The sequence below is a fragment of the Dermacentor andersoni genome, chromosome 10 (genome assembly GCF_023375885.2).
Source record: "Dermacentor andersoni chromosome 10, qqDerAnde1_hic_scaffold, whole genome shotgun sequence".
Lineage (NCBI taxonomy): Eukaryota > Metazoa > Arthropoda > Arachnida > Ixodida > Ixodidae > Dermacentor > Dermacentor andersoni.
Window position 1 is genome coordinate 67863450 of NC_092823.1, and position 23593 is coordinate 67887042.

Consider the following 23593-nt stretch of genomic DNA (forward strand, 5'->3'; position numbering starts at 1 on the left):
GGCAAGTAATATAATGAAGAGTCAGATTGTTTATTAGGCACAGGTGACAGACATGCTTATAGGATCACCATCACTGAACTCGGTGATTTGTGTACTGAAAGAGTCTAAGACATAAAATGCATTTCTTCACAGGTGTCTTGACATTCGTTTAGTGACATTTTGTTTGTTTGATTGTTCTTCAGTTGCATTCATTGGATCCATGACTTTGGTTTAGTGTGTTGAGCTTTTGCTGTGATCGTGGTGCTTATCATCGCTGACAAATCAGTAAGTAAGAGTAAATCTGCTTAAAATTTGCCATGCATCCATACTCGAACTACTGACAATGCAAGTAGCGCGAGCGCAGTTGCTGGGTATTGCAAACACATGGCCACCAGCCGAACGCAGCTGGCTGTGCGTAACGTGTTGTGGTTTAATTTGCCAGTGGTGAATCGGAGGGACTGGGGTTGCATCATGCAAACCGTGACTCAGTCGTTCCATCAGCAAGCACCTTTGATGTATGGCGATGTCAAGGTTGCTTTACCAGAGGCCAGAGAAAAGGCAAATGTATGATGGACATAACCGCAAACAGATGCTACACCGCAGCCGTCAGTGTGCACGTCACCGGGTACCATTTGGCCATGGCACCATTCGTAGAGTGCAGAATAGCCAAATTCTTGACCGGTCCCTGCGGAAGCAGTGAGAGTGATGGTGTGCTTTCCTGCGTGCAGGCTGTTCCTGCGGCAGTACCAGAAGGCGGAGACTGAACGGGAACGACTGCTCACCTGCTACGCTTTGCACGGGGAGCTCATGCAGGGCCGGTTCCCCCTAACACATGAAATGGCTCTCGAGATGGCTGCCCTCATGGCACAGGTCAGCTCCTGCTTCCACCTATCAATGATTGATTCATTCCTCCATTAGTTAATTAAATAATTAATTGTTTCATTGGGTTTAGGTAATGTCCCAGAGCAGCACCGGGGCTATGTGAGGCACCGTATTTGCAAGGCTGTGGATTAATTTTGGCCACCCAAGGCTCTTTAATGCGCACATAGATCTATATAGACCAACAGAAGTAGAAGTAAAGAAGCACAAGTATCTGGGCAAGATTTTTTTTATTATTATTATTATTCGTCAAAAAATTTACACAATCCCGTAATAATGCTATACCCGATAGCCATTGTGGCTGGTGCCGGGTCCATGGGACAAAACACACTTTTTTTCATATGCAAGCAACACAACATAAGGTGCACACAATTTTTTTGAAATAATAAGAATATGCAGGAATTTATAGACAATATAATAGGTATTCACTTAATTATTAAGAACTTCTTTAGCTTTAGTATAACTAAAGGGGTATTAGTTTAACTTCTTGCTTACCATAGGGAAATAGGTGTTTTTTGTAGGTTACGCCAGATATTTTTTTCTGAAGGAAATACTGCACTCATTATTTTATGTAATACATAAACAAAAAGCACAATGAATGCACTTTTCACACATAAATGTTTTATTAACGAGATGTATGTTGTAAAGAAGATTTAAATTGCCAGAATCAAGATTGTGGGATAAAATTGAACAATGTTTTAAAGACACGCTTGTATCTGCTAAGAAAAATATGTAAAAAAGATTACGATATATAGAAAATATATTGCCATCTAATAGGCACTATCTCTGAAAAAATAAAAATTTTTCATGGAACAGGTATTCTACCACAAAAATTTAACTGCAAGACGCAGCTTGGAACTGGGCGTGCCAAGCTGCTAGTTTGCGTCGTCGTCGCTCTGACAAAGTCCAACGAAAAGGCAGCATCCTCAGACTCACTGCTGCTCGATCCATTGATGAAATTGATCTTTCGAAGCGTTCGGGCCGCTCCTGGAGGCGGCCATTCTTGCTTTCTACTTTAGCAATTGCAAAACTTTGGATTGCATTCAAAAATGACCACCTGGTGGGAAAAAGTTGAACTGCTTAGAAAACAAAAATATAGTTCTCCTCCTTCATGTCTGATGGCGCAGTGTGTCCTTGAGCGGTGCGGAAGTTCTCGAAAGTGGCATTTCGAACCATCATTAGCAGGCTAACGACTCCCAATGAGCGCAGTAGGGAAACAGTTAAATATCACTCGGAAGTTGTTTTATTGTCACTTGAATGTATGTTCCCCTGTCTCTGTTTTTGACTAGTGCACTGCAAAGACTTCTGTGTCAACAAAGTACACGAGCTTTTTTGCATTTTGACCCTTATGTAAATGTGGCTGAGGCAGCCGGGAGTCGGACCTTCTCCTCATGCTCAGCAGCAGAATGTCATAGCCACTGAACCACTATGCGGGTGTGTGTTCTTGCTTGCCACCTTTTGCCTGGTCGTGCAGATATTGGCTAGCCGTGGCAAACAAATTCTGTTCGGAATGTAACATGAGAACAGTTTTGTTCATGCTTCATTATTTATTGTGGCACCAACGGCGTTTGTTGGTCAGTCAGGTTGCATAACGTGGTGCACCCATGGCAAAGGCCATTGGTGTTCCACTTAATAGTGCTTTCTTAGAAAGCCGTGCTTTTTCAATGAGAGACAAAGCCACGACACACACTAAATTTTAGTTCTGCAGTTGCAACATATGGCTAAAGCAATTCCTTTTAAAGGCTGTTCATTAACTCATGATCTTCCGAGCAGTTATTACACAAAATTTGATGCGCGCCTGTGCCACGAGTCTTGGCCAGCAGAAGTTACGATTCCGGCTCCATTCACCCCACTTTTAATTAGTTGGCACTGAAGTAAGGCACGGACAGAAGCCAACCCTGCTGCTCTGTCTACGGGATTGTGTGCCAGCTTTGTTGGTGTGTTCTTGCTGGTGCGATCTGCAGATCGAGTATGGTGACCAGTCGGGCGAGCGGGCACGGTCCAGACCCCAGCTTATGCAGCAGGCCCTGGAGCGCTTCTTACCCCAGCAGTTCCTGCTACCAGACAACAAGTAAGTACATAGTCCTGAAACGAATGTGCATGTCTGCGTGTGGTAGGAAGGGTTGGGTGGGTGGGGGGGATGATTTTGACCCTATTCCTGTGCAGCCTTCGGAAGCTTACAGTGCAGATATTGGAAATAGTTGCAAGTTTTGTAAAGCGAACCTTTCTTTGCGTGTTCCCCTTTGTGTGCAGGTGCTAGCTGTCTTGTCGCGAGGCATGGCAAGGGGTACCACACTTACTATTGCTCATAAAAGAAGTTGTGTATCTGACTAGAATTTGAACCAGGATACCCTTGCACAATAGCCGGATGAATCACCCACTAGTACAATAAATCAGTCATCAGTCACGACAGCTCAGTCAGTCATCAAATCAGTCATCAATCATGGCTGGTCACCATGACAGTCATGATGACATGATGACCTGTTTAATTGTGCTTGTAAGTAGAGCATTGGGCTATTGTGCTGGCCCACCTTGGTTGGAATCCAACCATCGCACCGGTAATTTAAAGCAGTGGTCATGCTGTCATCGCTATTCGTGTCGTTATCATACTGAAAAGTTCGTCAAGTTGAGTGGTTTGGTAAATTTGTACAATGAAAATAAACAGTGCAAGAAAGACATGCCCATTTCTTTCTTATTTCCTGTCTTTCTCGTGCTGTTTATCCATCATTATGCATCATCATACTATTGTCATTGTTGTAAGGTCATCCTCATCATGATCTAGTCATCCTCATTACCCTGCCACTGTCTTGCCACTGTCATCACACATGCTTGCATCGCACACACAATTGCTTGCTCTGCAGGAATAGGTTGCAGTGCTTGGTAGCGCTGCACAATTTCAAACAATTCTAGATTGACGGCTACCAGGAAAATGCCTTGCATAAAACCCGTTTACAACTTTACTGCCATCTTTTCCTTATGGATGCCTAAGCACTGACTAAGTTTCTGTGTTTGTGAACAAACACATCCAGCAGTGGTGTGGCATGGTGTGGCTGCTTGCCTCAAAAGTGGCACAATCCTCGCAGCATACACTTGGCAACAAAGGGAAAAGATGACCTGTCGGTATAGTGATAGGGTAATAGAAACACATGCACATTCTAGCAGGTGACAATGATTGGCTGCTGCATGACATATAAAACAAAAACACACGCTATGAGGAAACAAATGAGAATTTACAAACTGTCTGGTGGTTGAACACATGTCGCCTTTCAGGGGCATTTGTGCAGATGCGCTTTCAGCTTTTCTGTGTTTGTGTTTAGTGACACTCAAGAACAGCAGCAAGTGTCCCTCCAAGGGAATGTGTGTAGTACATGCAGGGGTGAATCACCCCATCAGTAGTCCCCTGCTCCTTTCTTATCCTTTGCATCTATAGCCTTTGCTTTCCCCAGATGCATCCTTGACACGAAACCCTTTGCCTTTGCCTGGTGAGCTTTTTTTTTTCATCAGTTGTCAGTAGGTCTATGCAGCCTTTTCAGGTACATCTTCACTACTATCAGCAAAGGGGTGTGAATTGACACACATACACAGAGCAGGACAGGCTAGATGAGTGCCACATACATAAAGGGGGATTGGTGATTATAAACTTGGTCCCGAGGTTTGCGAAATCCTTCTCTCAATCCAAACAACCCATTTGTGCGGTGAGCTGTCTTTCTCCATCCTCACATGTGGAGGCCTTGGCTGTTCGCGCCTGCGGTGCATGTCTATGGGATGCTCGTTGTTGTTGCACAGCTCAGGTTCTTCCTTTTTGTGCTGGTGGCATTTCTTGAACCGTGGAGGGATGAATGACTGGCACATCATACGTTATTGGGAGCTCCAGCAGTCTTGACTGGTCACCGACTATACCGCAATGTGTGAAGGAACGCCACTTCAGCCATTCCATTCTCATTTGGTGCGATGACAATGCAGGAGCCAGCAGGAGAGCCTCGGGGAGAGGTGGGCCACCCTCAGGGGGAGGCCCGTGCAGGACTGCGTGCGCATCTATCTCAACTGTGTCCGCAAGTGGCCCCTGTGCGGCGCGAAGCTATTTGCGGCCAAGGTTGGTGCCTCATCATCTCTGCCTCATCTTTGCCAAGTGCCCCACGTGTTTATGTGCTTTAGTGCGATCTGAACATGAGTATGCGAGCGCTTTGCCCCAATCTAAATGTGGCTGCCATTGCCGAGAATGTAAACGAAGACCTTGTTCTTGGCAGCAGAGCGCCTTAGCCACATAGCCACCGCAGTGGGTTGCAGTATGTTTAAAAGCTTTCTTTAGTTGCTCTACCAGGTTTGCTCGGCAGTGGCTGCCTGGCACCTCTCACACGCCCTATACACAATGCTTACAAGAAAACTCAAGCATGCATGCATCATTCACGCCAAGCAATGTACTAACGTGGAAGTCTGGTTTCTCACGAGCACAGAGCACACAATGCATGCATCTCTTAAGACGATAAGTAAAACACAATAGACTCAAGCACCAATGCATCAAGCATGCCAAGCAATATCCTCACGTGGAAGTATTGGCGGGGCAGTGTTGGGACATAAATCCGAGTGGTAGTCAGACAAGACCACTGGAGATGCCTAGGCAGGCTTCTGAAGAAGCAGAAAGAGGAGCTCAGTGCGATTCAGTCAGGTGTCAGCATCAGGCAATGATGTCCACGCAAATGCCTCGAAAGCTTCGTGTTCTCACAATTCAGAACAGGTGTTGGATCTACACACTTTTCTTTTGTACTGATATCAGCGTGTATTCTCATAACAAATATTAAACATGGAGGTGTGCAACTACTTGAAAAGTTCGCATATTATTGAATATTATAATTTTAACCCTGTACCGACCATTGGCGAGAATGGTCATCATGAAATTTTGTACCAATGTGACCAATGACAACTACAGTCGTCATAAACAAAAATTTGTCATGCAGACTACTATACCCATCCTATTGCATCTAGTGTCGATTCCTTACACTAGATAGCCACACTTGTCCATGTTTTGCCATTTGTGTCTCGCATTTCATTATATTGCCGCATCGGACATCCCCCCATAGAGCATGGGCTGCCTACACGAAATGAGGCAATGAAAGTGCATGTAAAATAAAGTATTTTGACGACTACTCATTAGACGACAGCACTGTAGAGTTTTGCATGGAAACGGACAGTGATGTGTTCACATCTGAGGAGTCTGATGACAACGATTTTGTGGATGGACTAGAGGAGACCTTGCGGCGGCAACATTCACAGTGTAGTTGCAATGTTCCAATATAACAAATTAGCCAAACTTGCTAATAATGCATGTGCATATCATTATTCGATATTCGATTTGATATTCAAAGCGGAGTATTTGCATTCTGATTTGTATTGGAAAATTTTCATATTCGCACACCCCTATTAAACATAATAAAGGTAGTTTAGTGTCAGATGCAACTTTGTTATAATTACGTTATTCTGTATTTCTGGCGTTTTTGCAGATGAAAAGCAAGGAGCAGCAGAGCCTGTGGCTGGCTGTGTCCGAGGATGGCATCAGCTTGCTCGACTGTACCACACTGGTGAGCAGGCTAATCACTGAATGGCACTATTGGTGTCTTACTGTTATTGTTATTATTTCCAAGAGCAGCAATCGTGGAATCTTTCAGTCAGCGTCACGTGTGTAAGCCACTCCACAAACTGCTACCTGAACACCGTCAAGCGCTAATCCAATCTCGCATGTTGAAAAAAAACATACGAGCATCCTTTTAGGCTCTCCACACTTCCAAGTTAATGGTCTTCAAAAGGTAGGAAGAAAAATTAAATAGTTTTCAGTTTTCTATGATGTGCACATTCCGGAGAAAAAAATTGCAAGCAGCTGATGATAACTTCACAAGTGTTCTTTGCTGCGTATGTGACACAAAACACTTTTCATGCATTCTTACTTCATTCATTGCGTAACACATGTACAGTACATTCCACCTTGCGTGAAAAAGCTGAATCCAATCATTTAGAGCTGACAAGCACAAGAAAATTACATTCATCAGCGAATTGGCACTTCACTGCGCATTCCTCATGACGGCAGCACTTGCGTGCTGATGTTCTCTGGGATCTGTCGGACGAATTGTTGTTGGGCTAGCTGGTGCTTATTAACGATGCATTGTAACGCAAAGGCACAATCACAACGCAGACATGTCACAAGCAGTATCTGTCGTCCCTGTTGTTGTTCTGTCATTCCTGCTGGCGCTTGCCAGCAATGACTGCAGGTCAGCCTTCTTCAACACTGGCTCGGGTTTCTGTTTTTTAGCTCACCATGTTTATTTGGCTATGGCTTGCTACAGGTGATCAGGCTATTCGCTACAAATATTTCTCCAAAGAAGTGTCCTTGTGGAGTAGCTTTTATGTGTTTGTATCAGTGAGGTATTCTCGCCAGCTAGTGCAAGGTGCGAGAGATGCAAAGTGAGAAATCATCCTCAAGTTCTGCCGTCTTGTCTTGTCCCATAGGGGTTAGGGTGACGTTAGGTCAAGTTTATCCACTTCTCTATGAAGAGAATTAGCACTGCAGAATGACAGGAATTGCAGGCTCAAATGACCTTCTCCACCATGTTGCATTGATCAGCTTTATATTGACACTATGTTTTGCAAAACCAACAGCGCTTGTACTTCAATAAAGCGGCAATGTGTAATCCCACCCCTTATTTAATACTCTTGAGGAAATTGAACTGAACTTCATGCACAGATTGTGGTTGAGGTTGACAGCTGCATTCAATATCACTGGGGCAAAAAGTCCATGCCACCGACTTCACTGTGTTCTTCTTTGATGACACTTAAGGCAGCTGCTTGCCCTGCCTCGCCTAAGGTGCTCAGTGTTCTTTAACACTCTGCACCACTATATATACGTTTATCAGCATTGCGCATGAGACCGTTTGCAAAGTAAATGATATTTCAACCCGGCAAATTCCACTCAAATCTACAGCGTTTCTCTGCTCATCTTTAGAGCACTCAACACCGGAGTCATCTGCATCAGGTTGGTCGCCATCTTCGGGAACAGCCTCATCATCGAGATTTCTTCTTTGAGTGTCAGGCTTTAGAAACGAGAACTTTCACTCATGTCAGCACGAAGGACGCCGCTTCTCAAGAGGTAGTGCGCCTTAAGAAAGCAACATTGCGGCACTGCGTCCTGGACGCTAACCTGCAGTGCTACCTGCAATGCTGTTACGTTTGCCACAAGCATGAAAACAATTATTTTACACTCAAGGAAGGAAAATTAATTCGACTTAGGTTAATTCAGTCTTTTGCTTAATTAGATCCCGACCAGCGCCAATACATCTCTAAGGAACCAAACTTTGCTTGTTTCGATCCCCATGTTGGTCTTTGCTGGATAATTCAAACTTGGCTGGTCATGATACACGCGTTTGACCGCTAGTGGTGGCCGCAGTATTACTCTAATAGCAGCTGCACCCGTTTTGGTGGGACTGAGGGCACAGTGAGTGCGTCTAACACACGTCGGTCCCCCTTCGAAAATGGCAATTTTAGGCATGCCCTAGGAAGATGTTAAGGTGAAAATGGAAACTCACAATAAATTATTACTGCATTTGCCAGATTTTAATGCGTGCATTTTTTTCACAGAAGATTCGTTCGAAGACTCCTTGAGCAGTGCAGCCTGATATAAAACCAAAACCATGGCCACAACTGTTTACCACCAGAGCAAGCCTAACCAGCATCATGTGTTCTTGGCATTCTGTAAAATTTTCAAGCGCTGAAAGAGAGAATAGCAAAGTAGTTAGTCCATGCGTGGGCCACTATCCTGATTGCAATTCTTGTGCAGTTGTTTTATTGGTGCAGAATATCAAACATGCTGTGGACTGTGCTGAGGATGACATGTTGTGATCCCTCCTAGACAGTGATTAAGTGCTGTCTGAGAGTGATTACAATGAAGGTTAAGCAAATAAATTTCTATTCTGTGAAGATAAAGTTTGCTGGATTCATCTGTTGCTTATTGCCAGATTCTGACGCATGTTATGTTATTCTTATGAGAACAATCGGGTACATGGTCAATTTCTACTTTGTTTAGTAGCTCTAATACCATTTTTACATTAGTTTTCTACTTCGTGGACCCATAGAATGTGGGGGCCCATTCGATTTTGAAACATGTTAGAATTGAGGCACGTACTGCCAAATAAATCAGCGGTGTGTTTTTTCTGCTTGTTTATTTCGACTCGCTGGGTAATTTGACCAATTTCATCTGTTTCGTCAGGTTCGAATTCACGGAAGTCAACTGTAATGCTAAAATAACAGACAGACGTGTAGAGAAGTAACACAGGAGCCTAATCTCTAGCTCAGTTGAAAGTTGGCACTACCTGTCGCATGATGTAGCTCTCCTAGTCCTTCTAGGGCTACTTAGTGGCCCCTCTGTGACCAGCGAACCTAGCCAAAACTGGTGCCTGTCAATGTCTGTAACCAAGAGTGCATTTCTGGGATGGGGATCTCTTATGGTCTTAACGAGGGTGGTGGCTGCTGCTGCTGCACACAGAGGGCGGCACTGACAATCCTCACTTCTGCCCCTGTAGCAACCGTGGGTGCAACATCCGTACTCGAGTGTCATGACGTTTGGCGGCTGCCGGGAGGACTTCATGCTCGTCGTCTGCCCGGAGGCTGGCGAGCCCTGCACAGAGCGTCTGCTTTTTGCCATGCCCAAGGCACAGGTGAGCTGTTGCGCGGCGACACAGAAAAATTGACCTTCTTGGTTTGCCATTCTACCAAATTTAACACTTGGATTTATAGGCTCATATTCTCTAAAAATCTCTGGAATGAAAAACTCTGGAGAGAATTTGGCCCTTTTCACGTCGACAGAGTGCGTGCTGCCCCCAAACACTGCTTTTGACAGATTTGACGAAGCAGCAGCGCGCGTCTCCTTTAGCCCAGCCACGCGGTGCCCGTGCCCTATCTTGGAGCTAATCTGTGGCGGGTGCAAAGCCTGGGTGAGCCGAGATGGCTGGTGGCTGCATGTGCGTTGTCTTTTGCATGCATCTAGTGCTGGAGGTCACGTAGTCTTGTTCGGAGATGCGTTGAAGGGTTAGATAGCGGAGACATTGCTCCCCTCCTTTTGTGCTATTCATCACTGCAGCATTCTGGCAGCGAGTGTTTGTGGTCATTGAGTGAAATCTGTTCATGTTTGTCAGCGTGCGCATGACACCATGCTTGCTAACTTAATTGGTAAGTGAATATTTCCTGCAAATTATACACCTAATAAAAACTACGAACCTTATCACGTGCAGTTGTGCAACACAGTTAAACTTTAATACAATAAAGTATTTAACTTTTTATAGCTTCTTGTCCGTGTATTTCGAACCTCAATACAACGAAGTGTGTTTATACACGATTTAAATATAACGAGATTTCACTGCCGTCACAAAGGAATGCCGAGACAATATATTGAAACTTCTGCAGACGCAGATAGTCAAGTGGTTGAATTACATGCAGCTGCTTGCGAACGCGTGCTGGGTAACTAAGAGCCGCCATTAAGACAAAATAGCGTCATGTTTTGTATAACGTCCAAGTGGGACAAGATCCTAACACGTTGAGTGCAGTATGCTTTAGGTGCAAGTGAAAGCGTGTGAGAGTGAGCTGAGAAGGATGGTGGGTTGATAAGCGCTGTCTTCCCACGCAAGCATGGGGAAAGATGGGGGGGAGCGAGTTCGTACAGCGCACAGCACAGCGCAATGGGAAGTTAACCAAGACACGTCAACACAACTATTGAAGATGCATGCAGGATTCCTCAGCCATCCAACACAATCAGGCGTACATGAGCACGATGTGGGCAAGTTGGTGCGTCTTCATTTCCAGCACAACTGTGGCTGCATATATGGCTGTTAGTGGGGTTGGATGCATACGCTGCCATTGTGCCCCGTTTTAGATGTAATCTTTGCATGTGCAAAGTTGCGTAATCTTGAGTTGTGGAGATGTGCTGAAGTGAGGGACAGGCAAAGCAGTTGCTCCTTTGCCGTCCCACTGCTGGGGACTCGAAAGCGAGAATGCCTTCGCTTCGTACCGCCGATGTGAAGATCTCATCGACATGGCATGAAATTGTTTCTTTTGTTGCTGACTTTCAAGCTGAACAAAAATTTTTTTTGTTCAGACTTACTTTTTTTTGTTCTCGATAATTCACAGAATTTTGCGGCCACTTCTATGTAAGAAAAAATCACCGGCAACTGTACTTATTTTCATAAAAAAACTAATTTCAACATAGCAAGATTTCGATATGAAGGAGCAAGTTGCCAATTTTACCGCCTTCATTAGATCGAGCTTTAACTGTACTTTGCTGTTGCTATCAACGCTTCATCTGTCAGGCAAAACTGGGAGATCTTTTTTAATCCCTTACCTTTCAATTTCAATTCAAAGCTTCCATTATCAGTCTTGGTCACCTGAAAGAGAGATGGATGCACAACGTGCCTGTTCGGCAATTTATGCTGTGTCATTACAGGTACTGGATGTCACTCTCCTGGTGGCTGACTACATGAATGCACTAGGTGCCACAGGTGCAAGCGTGGCACCCTCTCCCGGTGGCAGCCTCGTGGTGGGAAGCGGGCGGAGCAGGCTCAACATGAACCCGTGTTCTGCGACCTCCTCGCCCGCACTGTCCACTGCCTCATCGCGACGACCACTGCTGCCAACCCCCGACTCCTGACGGTCGCCGTCTACCACGCCCCGACACCGGCCCGACTCCTCCGCTACGAGCACAGGCGGCACCGCTGTCACTGCTTCGCCCCGCAGTGGCAGAGCCACCTGGAAGTGAGGAAAGTCACCATGGTTGGGGGCGTGGTGCCCCCCCCCCGGAAAGGTGGAGAGGCCCAGGTGAGAGCCTTGTACCTGCCGGCCAACTCGCGCTCATGTACATCTCGCGGGTGCTTTTGCAAAGTTCGAAGAGAAGAGAAATCACGTATGGCCAAAATGCACAGCACTTCAACGGGAAGTTAATCAAGACACGCCAACACGACTATTGAAGACGCATGCAGGATTCCTCGTGCCATCCGATGCATACGACACATGGTACGATTCCTCGTGCGGTCTGATCTACAACTAGTCATACCAACCGCATCCAGCAAGCTTCTGGCACATTTCGACAAGTTAAGTTGCAGAGTGTAGCGTGTGTTGTCTAAGACACGACAATCTACCTTGTGTCCACCGAACATCCAAAAGCATGCTGCAAGGACTGCCTGCCTGTGCACAAGCACAACCTGCGATGTTTGATGTGCTACAGTGTTGCTGCACAATCTGGAGAGCATCACCCGTCAGTCACAGACTGCTGCAGACAGACTTTGGCGAAGTGTGATAAATCCACGGCGTGGCATGCAGCATCTGGCAAAATAATGGCCAAAACTGCTTCCTTGGTCCACGAGCTGGTGCATCGGGAGGCGTTCAAGGAGCTGTTGTTCCGGCCTGTGTGCCAACACTACTGTGCGCAGAACTTCTTTTTTTCCTCTACCAACCCTCGCCAAAGGGTCGTGCCAAGATGTGCCACATGACTTCTTGTCAAGTGCTCAAAACGTTTGCACTGCATCTGTCACACGCATTGTTGCTACCGCATTGTAAAGAAAGCTGCTGCCGGTAGAGTGGTCTAAACTTGTTTGCTTAGAGAATGCAGGCTCCAACACTCTCAAGCTCCCCAGCGTCAGTCAGTGAAATAAGTTTACAAGCCGATCTAGTTTGTCCAAGTTCCAGTGTTCACAAGCAATGAGGACAAGAGATACTCTAGAAGTGCCAGACAACATGATGCTGCCCATAGAGTTACTTACAAGTATACCTAGAGGAAGAAGCGGCACTACAGTGCCATTGTATTCCTTGTCAATGCCGGGACTGAGATAGTTCTCCGAGAGTCAGGAGACATTAAAGATGTGTAGAATGAACAGCGTTCTATCTGTCACAATAGAAAAGTTTTTTATATAGCATTGTCTAAAATGCTGCTTGTCCTGTGTGGGTGAATAAGAACACTTTTTTACTAAAATGTGAACAGTCATTCTGTAATGTTTCATTAGTACATCAAATATGAATGATTGCAGCATATTAAATAATGTTGCAGAAAAAAACGAGAGTATCTGCGCTTGCTGTACATCGTTATTTAATCCTGTGTTTCCATTTTCTTTGCGCTTTGCTGTTGCACTGTTGCAAGCAAACAATAACAGAGAATGTACTAATGAACCAAGACTTTTTTTCATGAATATTTCATTCTAAGAAAGCTTTGTTTGCATAGCTATGACCATGTTTTAGGCCAATTTACACTCAAGGTGAGCCTAACTGTCCACATCTCGGCATTTCCATGGTGACGCACCTGCCAATAGGAAACTCACATCGACAGTGGTGGCCTCTAGGCGATATTGTAAGAAAACTCTACGATACTGGTGTACATTAATGTTGTTTCCAAAGACTGTGTAAAGGCAAGCGCAAAGAACATTGCCCTCATGATTTGCTTCGCTAAGCAGTTCTTGGAACATGCGCACTTACTTTCACCTCTATCTTGACATCATGTTGGCTGCTGCTTTTAACAGCATGTCTCATCGTTAGTTGCCATCATCTTCATAATTTGTTACTGCTCTATGTGAACTTGTTCGACATCTCAAGGAAGAACTGTTTGAGCCAATGCTAAGTAACTTTGTATGTAAGAAAAACTTTTCACTTCTATAGGCTGCCCTTTACAACTACACACACAAAAAAAGAACAATAAGAAAAAATTCAGGCGTATTTCCCAAACACTAAATTGCACAAGTCGATGCCCGAAGCTTTGTGAAGACAACCCGGCATGATTTTTTATAGGCACGATGCAAACTTGCAGGAACAATGTGTCACGCACTGCCATCAAGCTGCACGTGAGAAGGCAGAATTTGCATACAACACACGCCACCTTGTGGTAAACAGTTTTTTTGTGTGTTTGCAATACAGCGAGATGAGAAGGCACCATTTCACTAAAGACTTGCCATTGACCCGCTATCCGCAACAAAAGGGAAAGGCTTTTACCGTGATCACAAGCATTTGTGCTGCCATGTGGTACTTGTTTTGTGAGGCAGATGCGTGTAATGAAAAAAGTGTAACTACTACGTTTTGGCAGTCACCCGGGGCTCTTAAATTGTTTTCCCGGCTGTGTTGTCCACAATCGTGCTTTTGAAGTTTATTCCGTGTGGATAACTGCATTCAAGAACTACAACCACCTCTTTCATCATAACGTCGGGGCTGTCATGTGTCGGCCTGTCCTTACAAACTAACACGTGCTTGTGTCCATTTGTATGACTTGTCATGCCACTGGAGACACAGAGCTGTGAAAGTGTAGCCGTCGCAGTACGGGTGCTGTAAGCCTAGCCTGGTTCGGAGTGTTGGAACACAGGGAAGTCAACACCAGAGGTCCTGCAGTGTTCCTACGTCGTGCTGATGGGCTTGCTTGTTCTTTTGGCTGTACAACAGACAAAACCCAAATGTGTGATCAGAATCTCAGTGGTTTTTGCAGTGCCTTGGAGCCTGCTTACGCCGTGATGCTGGTGGAAGATGTGGACTGACAGCGGCTGGACCTTCGGCATGCTGTTAGCTCGAGAGAAAGCCGCGCAAGATTCAGTTTCCAGAGTAGATCTCTTTAGCCTTTGTAGATTGCATGTGTGCTTGTGGGAGAGGATGATTACCTTCTAATTGCCATGCTTTTCTACGAACATTTTGCTGTCCTGAATCTCATCTTCTTGTGATTACTATGGCCAAGATCTCAGCGGTTTGTTTAGCGTGTCTGCTGGCTTTCGTATGGGATTTTTAATGAGCTTGCTCCTGGAACTGATACCACTGCACAACCTATTTTTATATTGCTGCATTTCGTATTTATTCCTCTCGTCTCGTGTCAGGCATAGTTGCAGATTGCGTTGCTTGCATACCGGTGTAGTAAATGGTATGGCGTGCTTGTCGTCAGAATCAAGATGGCCTGGCAAATCGAGATAATCAATAGTGTACGGCGCCTCGCTTTTAATTCTTGTGACCAGTCTCAAACGAACAAATCCCGTAGCCTGCAGAAGTCGTGTCTTTACGTACTTTCGTCACGCTGGGAGGCTCAAATTATGTGTGAAATCGTTGAGGCAGCTCGTTGCACAAGAAAATAGCAGTGTCTGGCAAATGCAGTCTTTCTGTTTGTTTTTAATTAACACAACTCGTTCAGCTGCACTCACCTCTGCCTCCTTGTGACCGACCTCGCGTGAAGTTTGTATACGTACTCTCAGATAGTGAGAAATATATTATAGTGAGGCAGCTCTTTTTTATTATTTACAACTAAACTGGACTGAAGCTTTAAAACAATGTAGTGTTAACATAGTGCACACAAGAGTGAACTAATCGTTTATACATGTTTTAGCAGTGATTACTTTCATCCTCTGTTAGCCTATCCCTTGTCTATTTATTTTATATATATTTATGTATAGATAATCTAATTATTCTGGCAGCATATGAAAATACCAGGTACATGCATGTCTGCTTAACCAACTTTGCTCATGCCTGCAGTGAATTTACAGAAACGGAAATTGGCAATATCGCACAACGGGCAAACAATTAAGAAAGGCAATTAAGATGGAAAATGGTGTCCCATCAATAGAGGTTTAGGTAATTAAAGCTTAAAGTGTCGCAGCTTTGCTGGTGTAAGTAGCGGTAGCATGTAATGACACCTTCTTGTTCATTCCAGCGCGGTACAGCATGCATTTCGTATTGCATGCATCGGGAGCGATCATGGTTTAATGTAAGGACTGTTATGAAAGTTTGTTAGCTTAGGTTGTCATTCCAGTGCATGCTGAGGGACTTAAGTTGGTAAGGTGCGCTCGTTATTATGCTAAAAACAACTTTTCTTTGGTCACCAGTCATCATTTATTTACAGAGGCCTTAGGATGATATAGGGGTGCCATTTGCAGCAGTCATAGCCAGTATACGGTAAAGGTGCACTTGGAGTCTAGTAAAGGTGCATCGGAGCAGCCCGAAAAGCTGACATCTTACCTTGCATCTTGTTTACATCACTGACACTACTAATGCATTCGAGGACAGAACCAGCTGTTGCTTTGAGAGATGACCCTTTGAAACAAGGGTGCCACATTGTTTCAGTTATTGCTACCGCTTTGGCAGTGGAAGCACTGTGAAAATTGCAATGCCCAGCAGTGATATCAAGTCTGAGAAAACAGTGGTCAGCTCATCAGATCCGACTGATTTTATAAAAAAAAATCATGGTATACTTTTTTATATACTGGCTTTGTTCGAGAGCACTCTAGGAGTTTGTTTCAGGGACTTTGTGTCCCCCAAAGGTTGATACCATACTTTCCGGCAGCTGCAAAATGTGCACAGCCAAGGAAGTGTTCAAGCGCATAGCATACATGTGATATAACATTAGTAAGTTGATTCCTCTGTGCATGCGCCGGTTGTACTAAGTTCCTTACGTGAAACAAAAATAAAACTCTTGCTGCCTGCAAAATGTGCTGCCTCTGGTTGTTTGCTAGTTGAAGGCATGGAACAGGTGCTGAAACACTGGTGTAAGTGACACAAAACCAGACAACAAATAAGAGCCAGGCAACAGGACTAGTGCCTCTACTAACTACTTTACTTTCTGAAGGCAGTACACATTGAAAGCATTCCGGAGATACCACATCTCAGGCACATAAAAAGATGCCGTATAGACTCTTGTAAGGGCCGCAGCCGACTAGGGGCCACACCCCCAACTTGGCAGTCCCAAATTTGGAGAAAAAAAAATTACAATGAAGAAGCAACAGTGGTAGGTGTCCCGATGACGTGCGTACTCATCGGGGAATTTTTGCGCGCTGTGTACTTCCGCATGCTGCTACTAGATGGTGAGAGCCGGGGTGTGTGCAAGGTGCCGGGCACCTTTTTGACCAAAAGGTTCGGTCCCATGTAAGGGGGGGCCGCACCTTGACAAAATTGTAAAAAAAACACAAAAGTGCGGAACTTACAAGTGTCTATACAGTATTGATGTTTCACTTAACGTTTGTCTTCTTTAAGCTTTATAAAAGCCTCCATTAGCTCATGCGCGACTGCATCACTGCTCTTTCCCAAACACATTGATATCTGTAATCTGTGAGCATCTGAGGTGCAACGTCTCGGAAATGTTCTCAATGTAATGTAATGGGTGTTTTAGGCACTAGCATAGTTTGCTTGTGCTGGGGGGAATATGCGTCTTGCACTGCCTTCGGAAAATAAAGTTGTTAGTGGCACCTGTCCTGTTGTCTGTTATTTGTCATATTGTGTTGTGCCATTACTATCAAGGCGCTCCTGTACCAAATTAGGCCAACAAGTCCTACTTAAGCACTCTGCTTGGGCACATCTTAATGCCCCAGTGGCCAGCACTGTTTCAGTACATTGAACACCAAAGGTCAAGGAGCATACAGTTGCCTCAGTTTGGGTGCCTGTTGTTATGAGTGCTGTCACACATGGCAAACGATCCAGTGTATGCGATTCATTGTCAGTGCTGTGTTGGCTGGATCCATGATGTAAACCGCATTCACCACATTGCACAGTGTTGTTCAGGAGCTCACATGACACACATCCTGTGCCTCTTCGAGAAGCGAAGTGCAACTATATATATATACACACACACACACACTAAGTCGAACCCGACTATATCGAACCCGTTTACATGGGATTATTCTATATATTGAACAATTTCCGAACATGGTATAGTTACAATGAGTATGTATAGCAAAAATTGCGCTTACATCGAACAACAAAAATAGCAGCGACTCTCGATGTATCGAACTTCATGCAGCAGAAGAGTGCCCCCAGAAGTTGGCTTTCCCTCGCAGTGGTGGGCTGGCGCGGCTCCATCCAACCGCTCTCCCTAGCGTGACCGTAGAGTTTCTCACTATAACACCTAGAGGGAAATCTGGCGCCACCTTCTATGGGAGTTTCTTAAGGGGCGCTGTGCTGTCATGGGAATGACGGTATGTGTGTCTGCGAGGCTCGTGTTGGCCGGTGTTGTAAGAGGCTTCGTCTAAAACGTAGATATGGCTACACAGATAACACGTTCTCAAAGTAAAATGATCAAATATTCCCATTCACGCATATTACATCTTTATTCACTTAAAATGCATGACCAAGCGAAGAAAAGCAAGAACAGACGACAAACTGTTTCAAAGCGTGCGCGAATCTTGTAGTCTGTCCTCCAATTTTAGCGGCCCGCTGATACTTTTTACGTAACATATAATCGTACACGCAATAATAAGTTCTCATAGTTAAACAAAACATGTTTTTGTGTAACAATAAAGCTAAAACAGCTTTTTACGCGCTGTTTTAGTAGAAAATAAATCATTGTGACAGACGGCCGTGCTTGCCAGGCGCCTGCTTGCCAGGTGTCCTGGCTCTCCGAGAATGATGCCAGTCCGAAGTCGTGATATACCGGCATTCCCATGCATACCACAGCGCAGCAGCGCCAGATTTCTCTCTAGGTAATATGGTGAGAAACTATGACCATGACTGCGCTGCCTCGGGCTGCTCGGGCGAGCTGTCGACACCCCCCTGCAAAAAATGATCCTGGCCCACCCACAGCGCTTGCTCAGACAGCCAATCAGAGGCTCTTGTGTTCTCGTCATGCAAGATGGCGAAAGTGCGAGTTGTGTCGCTGCTTTTCTGGTTCATTGTGTTTGGACCTTGTGGGTCTTCTCCCGCAGTGTTGCTGTGATGAAGCGGCAGAAACCGCCTTTCATCGTGAAGCTCAAAGTCATAAATCACTTCGAACGCGACGAGAAGTCGGATGTCCCCACAGCGTGCAAGATTCTGAGGAGCAAACCCACGTAAACCCATGCTTTGCCATTGACCAATTATCAATTAAGGGAGCACATTATCAGCTCAGGCAAAGAAAGCGCCTTGGGATGGTAGGAGCTTCACATTTCAAATATGTTTCCTAGTGATGCACCTTATTCAGATTCTTTTATATGAAATAGCTGAACGAAAACAACTCATCTGCAGGTATGCTTCACATTATAGCCATCATCATTCTGAGCATAAGCCTCCTTAAATTTCTGCAATAAGTCTGCCCCTGGCACTTGATCGAATTGCACATACACGAGATATTAAAACACTTGCATCCTGAAGCACTAATGAGCCTTTAAATTATAACAAAACCCGTCCTTCCCGGCGTCTTCGTTCTGGATAAAATGAAAGCCATTGTAATTCCTCCTCTCAAGGAAGCAAGCTTAGGATCCATCTTTGGCAGCGAGCTAGGTCTGTGGTACTTACTGTAGCTGTCTAGGCAATGTCTTCCTACGCTTCCTACAGTACACTTCCTTGAAAGCTTACTTAATCTGTGTCAATGCGGCTTTAGGGAGGGCAAGCTGACGATCAACCACTATTCGTATACACTGAGCCCATCAGATTCTTTCGATCTATATTTTGAGATATAAAAAAAGCTTGTGACACAACTTGGCGTTTTGGCATCTTGTGAGACTTACCTGAAATGGTCATCTGTGACATGCTGAGCATAACAAAACTATGTGAGCCCATCTGAACCCGCTATTAGATTTTCCTTCACATACAAGCAGAAACACCCAACTACTCACTACTATACTTGAATCACAAGCCTCACACGATGCCATCAAGTCCAACATTGCCATAGTGCAAATCACTCTCGGTCACTTGCAATAAAAGACTCAATGACTTACTGCAGTGAAGCACCTCAAACAATTTACAATTGAGGATGCTACAAACCTGTCAATAAATCCACAGACTCTACAGGTTCTCACATCTCAGTATTGAGGTGCACTGAGTACAGGAGCATAGATGAAATCGGTTCAACCACTTGGGCAGACCAATTGGCTCAATCACCTGCCTCATCTGTGACGCCTAGCTGTATTCCTTCCATCTGATCCCCATGCCCTTCACCGCGCAATGGAATCTTACCTCTGGTGGGACACGTATATATGTGCCTTACTTCCCCGATATGTCTGCTTCCATCCCTGTGATCTTACCCGAAGTATCTCTTCGGACACTTTGCCCTGGAGTGAACCTTACACCGTCCATCAGCTTGGCTTAGGGATTGCCTAAAGTTCACTGAGAAATGTGCCCCAAGTGCTCAACTCCTGTAGCAACGTAAGGGGCATGTAGCCAGGAAGGGAAGGGGGGGGGGGCACACAGGACACGTCCTCCTCTCCCCGAAATGTCTGTGTTAGTGTGTGGCTGGCAAAGCCTCCCTCCCCCCCCCCCCTCCCATTCCCAGTCAAGTGCGTCACTTAGCAGCCTTATGCTAAGGTTCGCTCAGATCCTGAACACCGCTGCAATACTGTAGCATATGACATGTTGAATACTCTGATCTAGTTACACAGCCCACATGCAGAGTGCCATTCACAATGCATGTTAGAACCATTGCTGCCAGATCTTAGACAGATCGATCCTTGAAAATTGTTTAATGACTCCTGGTAAGCCTTTGCTACCTTGACAGTGGCAATGCAAAGAGTGTCACACCCCATTACTTTACCTTCCATTCATGTGCTAGGTGTACATATATACAACTGCACTATCTAGAACTGAAATATAGGTACACATGCTCAGAGTTCTTCACTGATGCCTCAGAACCACATACAAGAGTATTGTTTGCTGTGACCTTCTTTTAATGCCTGTGAGGCTGTTAATTTGCAAACAAGCATACTTATAACTGAAGTACTAACAGTTATTTTCGCCATAAGATATTGGCACAAGCATTCACAAAGCTGTATTACTAGACACTGACTACCTTAGCACAGTGAAAGTAATGAAAACATATAAAAACCAAAAAGACACGGTACTAAGCTAGTTACACAAGTACTATCTGTGGATGGCTTAGTGTGTTGCGTGCATGCTTGCTGAGACTTGAAACGAAATGAGCTTGCAGCACTGGCAAATTCCTCCTTATTATACGTTTATAGAAACTTCTTTACTGAAGTAAAATGCTTATATATATATATATATATATATATATATATATATATATATATATATATATATATATATATATATGTCCCGAGGCAACAGTATACACAACTAGAAAAATAAATCGCCAAAGTAGATTCACAAAGCCATGTGATAACATAACAATGACAGAGCATGATAGATGTGTGTAAAATAAAAATATAACAACCAATCATTTCACTCTAGCACATGCGTCATCTAAATAATCGCATTCCTTGGTCACGAGGGTCGCAGAATAAGTGTGACTGATACACTTGTCTTGTACTCTGTTGATATAAAATGCTTCAGTTATTTCGCTCATTAGTTTGTTACAATGATGGGAGTGCATAAGTGTGTGAATGAGCGTTGGGTTACAGCCGCATGAGTGACAATGACTGGCCAAATGGTAAGGTGGTCAAGACGAAGAGAAGGGACGGTGGTGCTCCTGCATTCTCGTATTTCACCTCGCCACAAGATAACGGGATCAGGTATACCATGTCTAGTTAGCATCACATACACTTGGGCACATGTTTTGTTTGGCAACCAGATTGCACTTTTTTTTTTTACCTTTTACGCTTAGTGCAGCCTCATACCAATGGAAAGACGAGCAAGGTGGCTGGAATTTGGAATGTGTAAATTAAAAATGAGTGGTATGCACACATTCTTACCTTCTCATGAGCAGTAAGCCATTAATACCGTATTTACTCGATTCTAAGCACCCCCTTTTTTTCATGATCGCCATGCCCAAAGTGAGGGGGGGGGGGGGGTGCTTAGATTAAAAATATCTAGAATACCCCTTCAACCACTGTCTTAACCCTGCCCCTTTTCGCTGCGACATCACGACGACACGGGTGCGAGAAATAAAATTTTATTGTGCAAACATCCAAAAGAAAAATCGGTGCAGACAGTGAGCCCACCGCTTGTGTCGGATGCTCAGTCACTATCACTGCCACTCGCGAGTCCGCGTGGCTCTGCAGTCCGGCTGTGCGGCAAGATCGCGCCGCGGACGCCGTTCCACCTCGGGACTCCGACGGCTCCGGCTCGATGACAGAGCGAACAAGCGCGCTTAGTGGTCTTGGCTACACGCTCTTCCTAACAAGTAGGGGGGTGCTTAGATTCGCATGCAAACTTTCTTTCCCAATTTTTTTCGCGAAAATAGAGGGGGGGGTGCTTAGAATCGCGAAAATACGGTATGCAAAAAGTGTGGAGGGTCTACCTGTTCTCCATGTCTTTACAGAGAGTTGGTAGCCTATTCAAAAAACAGGTCTATGAAACAAGTCTATCCATAAAATAACGTAACAAATTAATATTCTATTACAGACACGTTTTTATTTATTTATTTGACAAATACTGTCAGCCTTGCATAGGCTGTGACACGAAGTGGGATATAAAGTACACCTGTGTAGCTTTCAACACAGCCCTTTTCCTTGGCAACAATATACTTTTCAATAACAAAAATGTCGTACTTTTTTCAGTAAATGTAAGTATGCTGGATATATATAGTGTCGTCATAGTCTTAAATCGTAGCATTGCTTCTGCTTGGAGGCTTAAGCTGCAATGCTACAGTGGCTTCCAGACCATTGTGCGTAAGGGCTATGGCGAGGCCCAGAGTGCTTGGTAATAGACCCCACTGTAATTTTAGCAGTATAAATTTTACGCTCCTATACAGCCAGTAATTTTAGACCTGTATACATCCAATATTTATTATTTATAGCAATCGATTTTCAATTATTGTATGTGTCATGGAACATTCATGGCACTCTTTAGTCATTCCAGGCCCTTGAACTATTAAACGTCTGGTATAATAACCCTGATTAATTAACAACTTTTCCAAGCTGTGAAGTTCTGTGGCTAGTTGTGTGACAGCCTAAAGGGCTTTCCTGAAACCATGATGTAAGGAGAAGGAATCTTGTTATCTATCAAGAGCTATGCACAAGTATGCAAAGATAACCTAAGGTTTGAGTAGTTTACTAGAGTAATACGCAAGAGATTTTTGGTGGTGATCAAGGCAGCCCTGAGTTTCCATTCTTTAGTGCCCAGGCACCACGTGGCACATGGAGCTGCATGATGTCTTGGTTTTCAGATAGCACGGAGACAATGGGCACTGACACAATTTAAACATCATCAGTACATGAGACAGGTTTGTGACCAAGATTTTTCAAAGAAAGAAAGAGTTGGCTTCATTCCTGCATGCTTAGCTGTAAAAGACATCTAAATGTGTAAGCGTGGTGCTGCCATATTACACAGCGTAGACGTTAGTGATCGCTAAGGCTTTACTAGCTATCAAAATAAATATTTACATGTTGCCTTAGATATCATGTGCACCTTATAAGTATGCAGCACATCCCTGTGAAAATTGTTTTAAGAGAGCAAGATACCTTTTGCCAACAAGTGAAGCAAAAGAAGCCTTGGGGCTAGCACCAGCGGTAGCAGAAAAGCACGACCCGCAAGCGCGGCTGACAGGATGCGTGCTGAATGTCACGTGCGAACAACAACGAATCAAACGACGCCTCTCCCCCCCCCCCCCCCCCAAAAAAAAAAAAAAAACCGAAAGTATGCGTGCGTGTGACGTTTTTAGTTACATCACTTCCGTGCATTGAAGGAGTCGATTCTGTGTGGAGTCGTGCGGCATAAGCCAAAGTCACCTAGAACATAAGCAGACGACAGCAGCGGATGTGACGTCACGTGACTACTATGGTATACATAGTATACATAGTATGTATGCTATGTATAGGCTGTTCTGCACAGGAGCTGAGGGACGAGGCGGACTACCGGCAAGGCGGAAACCAAAACGATGTTTGTTCCCACTCCC

The 23593-nt window shown here is 44.6% G+C and overlaps 1 protein-coding gene and 1 long non-coding RNA gene across 3 annotated transcripts in view; one reads left to right on the top strand and one right to left on the bottom strand.

Moving 5' to 3' along the window:
• LOC126543996 (uncharacterized protein CG43867) overlaps positions 1 to 16324 on the top strand; it is a 90357-nt gene extending 74033 nt beyond the window's left edge. For both annotated transcript variants that reach the window (XM_050191177.3, XM_055062437.2), the window contains exons 23-28: positions 708 to 849; positions 2823 to 2929; positions 4822 to 4951; positions 6357 to 6434; positions 9423 to 9557; positions 11336 to 16324. In XM_050191177.3, the coding sequence (XP_050047134.1) occupies positions 708 to 849; positions 2823 to 2929; positions 4822 to 4951; positions 6357 to 6434; positions 9423 to 9557; positions 11336 to 11539 (796 nt within the window). In that variant the 3' untranslated portion in view covers positions 11540 to 16324. The remainder of the gene's footprint in view (positions 1 to 707; positions 850 to 2822; positions 2930 to 4821; positions 4952 to 6356; positions 6435 to 9422; positions 9558 to 11335) is intronic.
• Positions 12 to 23575, bottom strand: LOC129380682 (uncharacterized). Its single transcript, XR_008608878.2, has 3 exons — positions 23160 to 23575; positions 762 to 867; positions 12 to 664 (listed from the first exon to the last, which is right to left on the bottom strand). It is a non-coding gene; the product is annotated as an uncharacterized lncRNA (long non-coding RNA).
• Positions 23576 to 23593: the final 18 nt, after the last annotated feature.